We start from the raw sequence: 9,633 nt of genomic DNA, 5'->3' as shown, positions 1-9,633 counted from the left end.
CAGTGCTGAACGAGAAGGCATAAATATTGTACCAGAGAGAAAAACTCTCTCAGGCTTTAACACACTTTCCTTATCCTTCACTGACTGCATATGCCACTGTTCTTCCTTGTCCACATACGGATGACACAGTGAGCTGACAGAGGTGACTTCTTAAAGGAGAATGCAGAGGAAAATAAGAATCACTAGTGTCACTATTATAGTTTGGCATTTTCATTTGGAGTCCTTTTATTTATATGGAGGGGTTAAGAAAGTCAAGGGTAGGTAGGGGTGGGTGTTGAAGCTAGTTATCCCCTTCAAATTTTTGCTGAGTTCAGGCTAAAGGGAGAAGAAAAGGGAAAAGGGAAAAATAACAATTTGACATCTGCAAAAACAATAAAGTCCCTTTCCTGGGATGATGAGTTAGGTGGATCTTTGATGTTCCAAGATCCTGGTATTTTCTGTGACAGGTTGCTGGAGCATACTGTGCTATAATATCAAAAGCATTGCCAGGAGGAACAACAGAGTTGCCAAAAGCCGGCTGGGTATCCTTGGTGTCTGTGCTGCATTCTCACCACGGGATGGCTCGGCTGACTCATGTACGGTATCATCTGTTCAAACAGAAAGCATACATTCCAATGAGATTTTGCATCCTTAATAAACTCTCACTGAGCCGACAACTGTAAGTAGATTTCAGTGCCTTTATGAAATAGGGCAATGAACCTTGTGCTGTCATTGACTTTCACAAGCGTGTAATACCTCATTATGTAACCAACTTGGGGCCAAGTCCTGCACTTCTTACTGGCAAAACTCCCACTGAATTCCAGAGGAACAGAAAGTAAGTCTGATTTCAGAACATTGAGGAATGAATGATTCTTCTTCTAATAAAACAGTGTAGCTCTAGGTTTGGATGGCTTCTTAGGTAGCAATGTCAACAGGGAGGCAGTTAAATAAAAACACCTGATTTTCAAAAGGCTTTGAAGAAATGCTGCATGTGATCAGAATTAATTTCACAGTTAATACTCTTACTGAGTTATAGGTTTTGGCTCCTGAATTTGAAATGACAGCCTGTAAACCCAGGTATATATTCCACTTCCACGCATGAAATTTCCACTGATGTGTAGCACATTTGAGGATGTACAGGGGGTATAAGATCAGTTTCCCTTTCTTGAAAGAGAATTTTAAAGGCTAACACATGATAATCTCCAATTCTATAGAACACCTACTCAATCTGGGAAACCTTGCAGGTAACAGACTACCTTTTATGATACAAACCCCCCCCAGATTTACATATACACTGCTAAAACTAATGCAAAAAAGAACCAGCTGTGTTAGGTAAACATGCTTATACATTAGTGACAGAAGATAACACAGTAGCGAGTACTAAATTTATGATACCAGATGAAGTTCTGTTTAGTTTTTGTAAACCAAAGATCAGCCTTAAAACCACAGCTTGTAACATAAATGTAGGTAGGTGAAGTAAAATTCAACTTTAGTGTTGTTATAGCTGTGGTATTTGCCTCTGCAAAGTTTTGCATATCCACAGCTATCTAATTTGGCTATTTTAAAGTAATCTGTCTGAGGCTTGCCATAAAAATTCATCTCTGGATTTCTATTTTCTTAGTACCAAATGAATTAAATAAGCTAAACCTTTTTAGGAATGATGAAGTGGCCTCAAAATTTATTCTGAAGTTATTTTAGAGTGCCTAAGTTTCCAGGAAAATTAACAGTATCTCACTACTTAGTGTAATAAGCTCCCCCATTTTGTGAGATATGTTGACATATCTATGATGTAGCTGTCTCATAGTCCCCATCTAAACAAATTGCACTGCCAGCGTGACCCTGGGTGAGAGCTGTGCAAATCCACTTAAAGGCAGGAGTCAGGACACTGGGATCACCATGCTGCTTTGGTGTGGAGCTTTCCACGTTACCTCGCTTTAGCTAGAAACAAGATCCTTTTTTTCATAACCTTGTCAGCTAGCACAAAAGCAGTTAGAGCACAAAAGCATAATTTAGGTTAATAGGCTCTTCAGCCCCAGTTCAGTTACACAGAAAGATGCATAGTAATCTGGATTAGTAATTTATAACATTTTTTTTTTCCAGTCCTAACTGATGCACATCAAGCTTACCAACAGGTCTTCAGGACTGCTCAAGGCAAAAGTATGAAAGGCAAGCACTGATCAGCTGTAAATATGTTCACATTTGTAAGAAAGGGACATCATCAGATGACAGAGCCACTGATGACAGTGGGAAAGGCTGGCTGGAACAACTTTGGTTACAGTTCTTCACCATGTACAGCAGGGAGACCTCACCAGGCACTTCAGCCCTGAACAAGGCCCTTTCAGTGAATGCTGGCTACTGAAATGTTCCAGTTCCAGTGGTTGCAAGTACCAAAAGCTGTCTCGCATTTCACTTCTGAGTTACACTTCTGTACTTTGGTGACAGTGCAATGAGAGTACAGTATTTCACAAAAGCAGGTACTAATTAAATCATACTCTAAAAAGTTATAGGGAAAAAAAATCCCTATTCTATGGGGAAAAAAATATCCCTATTGTAGCTGTTAACTCTTCATTCATATATATAGAGTCAGCTCTTCCCGATTTGGAAACATTTACTCACTGCTGATGAACTAAAACTGAAGATGACAATGAGGTGCAGTACCTTCCACCTCTTGCATCACCAATAGAAATGCAAATAAGTCTGATTTGCAATGTCGAGTGTCAACAGTTTTGTTCTAATTACATCCATGAGTCAGCACTAAAACACAATAGGGCAAAACTAGCATAGAGCAATAATAAATTTTCATTCACTTTGACTATCAGATACTGCCATGACTGGAACACTGGCTACTGCTAAAAAAAGTCAACAAAAAAGTCCTAAACTAAAAAGATTACTTCTTTTACATGAAAAATATGGAGATTTCTATGGTGTCATTTTTATAAAGCCATTCTTCACAGAGGAATTAATTTTCACGCAACATTAATAGGTTCCTTTCAAGAAATCATGGGGGTTTTCTGTCAGCACAGTCCCAAGGTTTTTGTACTCGTATGTTAGAGCACATGGTTAATCTGTGGTTCTCAAAATCACTTCACAAGTACAATTTTCCTTGGAGGCACACAGTTATAACACTGCACAATGTTTAATGCTTGGGAAAAAGGTTTCGCTTTATTTTTAACACTGAAGGCAAGTGATGAAGAGTACAAAATTTGTGCTTAAAATTTGGAAGGTCACTACTTAAGACTAGGAATGCCAGAAGAAACTAGAAAAAATTATTTCAATTGCCACGAATTTTCGTGATCACATAGGTTTACAACGTCTGCTTCAGGTGTAAATTTTCCGGATATGCACAGCTGCAATTTTTGTTTAGGGACTTTTTATATTTACTATTAAGGATGAAGAGAGGGGGAGGACAGGAGTAGACCAATTACTTTCACCTTTTCTGAAACAGGTGTAATCTCTGTAGACATTTTCATACAAGTTTGTCAACTGACCAATGTAATTACAAGTGTTCAAAAATTACACAAATTGTGATTTTTAAAAGAAAGGTGACAGCAAATAATCTGCTGAACATGACCCTCTTGCCTCCCAGTTTTCTGTCTGCTGTGGAAGAAGACAGTGGCAGGCCAGGGGAGAGCACAGAAGCAGAAGATGCATGTCAGAGGCAGGTAAATTAGTACATGACACAGATCACATGCAACAAGATCCACCAAGGTAGTGGCAAGTCTAACAGCCTAATAACAGATAAGTGTGATAGCAGTTGGCAGATGTAGGAATGACTGATAATCTAATGGTGACTGGTCCAAATAATAATGCAAATATATACTGATGTCAAGAGTGGAAACTTTCTACTACCAAACCTTCTCATTAAATCTATTATTTCCCACTGATAACAAAAACAGTATTTCATCTCAGACTGCAAGATGTCTTTGTATGATTTTTGTTCCCTGGTTTGCCTGCTGCTTTCTAACAATATGGTTTTGTGATGGTGCTAGTTAGGTATAGACATTCAATGGGAAGACAGCAGTGCTGCTGTAAGAAAAATGTTTAAAATAAGTTCGCTAAAATCAGGCATATAGCACTCAGATGATTTCTTTTGTAACAGGAGAAATGCACATTAATTTTCCCAAGCTCACCAAATCACAAAACATAAAGAAATTAATTGAATTTCTAGATTCATAGGTTACCTAGAGGTAGGGAAAAATCATCCTAATGCTTTCTGTAGAAGAATGCTGTTAATAAATGTACAAATATATTTTAATGTAAATGCACTCTCCTTGCATCTAAATTTGTTTAGAGAACATCTTTGATTCTAAAACCTGGTATTTTTAAGAGAGTTCCAAAAATTCTCTTAAAAGGAAAATAGTAAAATCTATTGTGTACCCATAGGTAAATCATTCAAATTGGATGACTTATGGAAGCATTATTTAGTTAAAGAAACTGTAAATAACAAAGAGAAAAAAAAAATTGTATGTTGTTTCATACCAAAAAGGAAGTCTCTTTCAAATAGAATAAGAAGGGAAAAAAAAGCCCAGATACTGGTAATCTGTTCTTCAGGGTATGTACAAAATGTGTGCAATTCTTTTTTGGTATATTTTTTTGTTTTTTTTAACTGGTTACATTAATTATTGAGGCTTGAATACAATGTGTGAGTAATGTGTAGGATATAAAACAAACAGGTAATACTACTATTGCAAATACTCTTCCTACATATCCACCTAATTTTAATGTCATGAACCATCCCACTGAACTTGGTGGGATTACTCACACCACTAGAATTAAAATGTTCCTGCCACAAACCTGAGTTATACAAACCATATATATGCACTTTCCACACAGAAACATATCAGCTTGTGATGGTGGAGGTTAATGTAAATTTGCCTTAGGCTACTGAAGGGCTTTATCATAGCAAGCATTATTCTTATTCCTAACGCAGTGTTTTGCAAAAAAGGACAGAAAAGCCCCCCAAAACTTAAGTTTGTTTCAATAAAAAAAGTATAGGAATTTACAGATATCAGAGTGTGTATGTGTTTGTGTGCACACATGTGTGTAAAAAATTATACATTGCCTAACCAAATATACATACAAATAAATATAATTTTAAAGGACTAGTTGCTTACTTACACACTAACTCAGTCAGATGCATACCTGTGTCATACAAGCAGTGGTTCTATTTTTCTTAAAGTCTTTCTAAAGCACACAATAAATGAAGTTGTGCCCATTGACTGTTTCTAAAACTTTGGGCTCAGTTAGTAAACAGAGTTTTGTCAGTGAGCTGGGGTTTTGGCTTGCATGGGCCAGTGACTTCAGGATACTGGAAAAAAAATTTACACTGGCACACACCGTATTTTATTAAACCACGTCACCAAAAACCAAATAAAGCAACGTTTTCCTCCCCTGCATTAAACAACCATACAGGAAAGCATAAGCAATATTAGCACTCTAGAAATGTGCAAAAGCAGAGCAGTTGTACCATGCAAAACATGCAGAGAGAAGAGGAAAAAAAGTACTGAAGCACCAGAGGGACACACGCATTTGTTAAAAGAGATTCTCTAAGCATACTAACCTGCTGGTTCTAATGAATTTTCTACTTTGTCGTTAACATCGAAAACACGATCATGAACACCTATAGTTTTCATACAGCTGTCTATAACAAAAATAGAGATAACAGCCAAATATGTTAGTGAGACACCCTTAAACTCCCCACTTTCCTTTTTTCCTCTCTTTTGTCTCTCTATTTAGTAGATAAAATTAAGCATATTTATATTTTAAAGTCTGTGGCACTTGTCCAAATGCCAGTATAGCCTTTCATTTGCACAACAGTTTAAGAAACAACAAGTTAGCAACTGCCATATAATTAAAACAAAGCTTTATGAAAAATGATAAGAAAATATGATGAAAATCATAGCACAAATGTTGCTGTACAGAACAGATACACAAGATTTAACACTAAAATAAGGTTTACTGCTGTTTACTAGACCACACGATAAAGCATGCGCTACAAAGCCACCCTCGGAAGCTTAATCTGAAGAACTTACTTGCTGGTCGCACAAAGACCTTAAGCTTTAGACAGGATCGCCTTCCATTATCTGGGATCGCAGAAGCTGTAAATGGGGAACAAGAAAAGACAAGTAGAAAAGTAAGAGAGTGAAAATTAAAGTCATTTCTTGTGCTAAAATAAAATATCCTTTATCTCCCCTTTACTTGAAGGGCTGGACACATTTCAGACTCTGATGGTAAGGACTTCAACTGCACAAACTATTTTGATTACGCAAAAGCAGGGAAAGAACTGCAGATTTTATTCTAATCCCTTTTTTGACTATTTTATATGGAAGAAGTGAAGCACACGGTATTTTCAATGTTTCATTATCTCCTTTTACCTTTCCACACCTTTTTCTCAAGAGGTTGTTTAATATGGTTTCTGCTGTAATGCAGGTGTCTGCTCTGAAAAATTACACTTCAAAATAATTAAGGTCACTTAGAGAAAAGCTAGTCTTGAAACATTAGGCCATGGGCTTCAGCAATCCAAAAAGGGATGAAAAAACAAAGAGACACTGAAGGTGACAATGCTAAAAATAGAACTATGTATATACTCCCAACAAAAGTAGAAATACAGACAATTGAATTATACAGAAAAATCATCCTCCATATGGTCAAATACCTCTGTATTTGTTGAGAAAAGACTCACATTGCTTCAGTAAAAACATGATTCCCCGTGTTCTATAACTAGCAAACCAAAAGCAGCTTATTCCTTCTTTCTGTCCTACCTCGTAATTTCCCATTCAAAGTTTTCCATTTTAAGAGTACTTACTGAAAAAGAGTAAGTGTAAACATAATGTCCAGTGCAAAAGATCACACACATAAGACTAGTGTCAGCACCTAATTATTTCCCAGGAATACATGCTGCTGTGAAAACTTCCTTTCTAGAACTATGCCTGCCTCAAAAGACATGATTATAGGGAAATGCGCCTGCCTGTCACCACAGACTGGATTCCCTAGTGTAGTATCTGTCAGTCTGAACACACTGGTAACTTTCACCAATGTCTGCAACTTTGAAATTGTACATTGGCTTGCATTTCAACATGTATGCTGGCATCCAAGCAACTTGATTTGGGCATGCAGATTTTCACTCCTGAAAAACTATTCATATCCATGGGTTTTTTACCCTTGAAAAAACCCTCAAAAGCTATAGCTGAAAATACTGCCTGCAGCACTGCAAAGTAATTTTTATTTCATTGTATAGTCTTACCCGTAATTAAAAAAGCTATGTATTAAGGCAGAATAAGTTGTCTTTTACAGCAAATGGCAACTATTGGAGACTGTCCTGATTTACAAAAGGTGATTGGGCTGGCAACATGCTAGTTTGTTCTATGTATCACTGTTTCATCCATTTTTCTTAATTCTGTCCAGTTTGTGACAAATAACTTACATGTTTTTACACAGACATGAATCTCATTGTCTTCATGCTAATCTTACACTTGAAGGGCTCCTCAACCAGCTAGAAATAAATTCTCTTGGTCTTTGATGATGTGCTTCCAAGACAGACATCAGCTTTTTCCTCAAATAACTTGCCAAGAAGAACTAGAAAATTTGGTACAAACACAGAAAAGGAGCAAAGTAAAGAGCCCAGTACAGCTAATGCTGTGGGTCTGCACCTGTTGGAAAGTGCTTGAAAAATTGTTTCCCTCTTTTAATCAAAAGACGAAAGTGTGCAGAAATGGTGTTCCCCCTTCACAATGACAAGTGAAGAAGTGTTAACAGCTGGCTTTGCTATAAGTTCTTACTAAATCAAAATCAGAAAACCTCTCTTTACTGACATTTATAGTAATTGGTGTGTTATTTAGGGCATGATATTTGCACTCTGCAGTTATATTCAGGAAATTGTGTCCTTTCTGTGGCCCTGATTGAACATACGCAACTGGCTAAATATTTTGCTCAGACTAAACAGACAGTTGTAGATCTCGAAAGATAAGAATTCTATAGTCATTACCACATTACTAGCATAAAGGCGTAAATAATGTTTCCAATATTAGCCAAAATAGAGTCCCTACAGTAATTTTATCACTAACAGATTCTTCTGTTCAGAAATCATTTCAGAAGTGCATCACAAAATACACTTATTTAAAGGGAATTTTTAGCTTTGATGCTATTAGACAGCAAAACTGGAACCATTCAGTGTACAAATAGCTCTTCATTTACCTAAGTCACTCAGCACATCTGTTTCAGAATGGGCAGACAGTGGTAAAGGAACAGAAACTTCTTCCTTATGCAGAATTGCAACAACCCCAAGCCCCGACATAGCATGCTGCAGCTATTGTGCAGATGACAACTCTTGCTATTTTGTATTTCAAGTTTCTATTACCAGTTCATTCAGAGTATTCTCAGAAGAATTATAAAGCAGTGTTCGTTAAATACTGTGGAGACAAGACTGTTCTCACTGTTTTAAGAAACGGTGATGAATGTTTTCTTCCGGCCTCTGCTAAGATGTCCAGAAATACGGTCTCCTTGTAGAGAAGATCTGAGATACCACACCAAGATCTCACCTCAGTTCACTGCAGATATATTACTACCAGCACCCTCTCTGTGTGTTACATGAATTTTGGCACTGATAAGTACTTCCCAACCACAAGCACTGACCATAAGTATTAGTTCAGACTGGGAAGTGAACAGGGAACTAATTTTTCAATTCTCCCCAGCACACTAAATTGAGATGCCACATGCATACAGCTAGAGTAAACACCTAACACTGCCCAGTCAAAAGGGTTGTACATGTAACTTCTGGTAATCACCTGGCAAAACACCACAAAGGGAGAACTTGCAGCAACCCCATACACAGGATGCTGCATGTTGTAAATCAGAAACTCATGTTTATGCAGTCTTTCCACTCTCTTAGTCCTGTAAGTTACAGACAATCTCTTCAGGAGAAAATATTTATAGATATGATTTGCCTATATTCCTTTCAGGCACAATACCACTACCATTAGTCAAATCCAATATCCAGGTAACCTTACATAGCCTGCAGATCATAACTCTACCAACCTGAAGTGTTTTAGCATCCAATATCCTGTGTCAGCTATGGACCTTTAGAAAGTTTTATTTTTAAGAGCAGTCATCTGCTTCTTTCTTTGTAAAGAAATGAGTATGTGTGGGAGCATTAAAAATGCAGTTTTCCATTATGTTTGCCACAGGCAATATTTCTCAATTTGTGCAAGTCAAAAGAAAAAGAAAAAATAGCCTATTAGTTGTTAGAAGAGCTGAGCCTTTCCCCTGTAGGTTTTCATGTGATTTACTATACAACAAAATATATGCAAATTAGGCAGGTAAATGCAGAATTAGATATTAATATTCTTATCACACTTTAGATTGAAAAAAGTTACAAATTTGCATAAACGGTACAACTGAAAGAGTCAGCTAGAATTTAATGAATCAATAAAGCATTCCCTTGTGTGCATACATGAAGTAAGACCCACATATCAGGACAACAACGGGTCTTCAAAATTATTTATCAAAAAAGAAGCTACCTGAAAGGATTTGCTGATCATTTTTAACTTGTAAGTGCTAAAATGAAAAATTACAAACAGATAAATACTGGTCTTATGGAAATCTCACCTTTCACTAATTCATGAGTTTAATTTTAAAAAAGAGTTCTTGCATGTCTGC

General features: G+C 36.8%; 1 protein-coding gene across 1 annotated transcript in view; it reads right to left on the bottom strand.

Annotated features, from left to right (window-relative positions):
- Positions 1-334: 334 nt before the first annotated feature.
- Positions 335-9,633, bottom strand: part of EFNA5 (ephrin-A5) — a gene marked incomplete at its 5' end in the record, with an annotated part of 34,723 nt that continues 25,424 nt past the window's right edge. The window contains 3 exons of the mRNA XM_010018034.1: positions 335-587; positions 5,540-5,620; positions 6,012-6,077. Coding sequence (XP_010016336.1) covers positions 466-587; positions 5,540-5,620; positions 6,012-6,077 — 269 coding nt within the window. The remainder of the gene's footprint in view (positions 588-5,539; positions 5,621-6,011; positions 6,078-9,633) is intronic.

The sequence above is a fragment of the Nestor notabilis genome, unplaced genomic scaffold (genome assembly GCF_000696875.1).
Source record: "Nestor notabilis isolate BGI_N333 unplaced genomic scaffold, ASM69687v1 scaffold2317, whole genome shotgun sequence".
Classification (NCBI taxonomy): domain Eukaryota; kingdom Metazoa; phylum Chordata; class Aves; order Psittaciformes; family Psittacidae; genus Nestor; species Nestor notabilis.
Note: the sequence above shows the minus strand (reverse complement) of the source record. Positions and strands in the feature narration are given on the sequence as shown.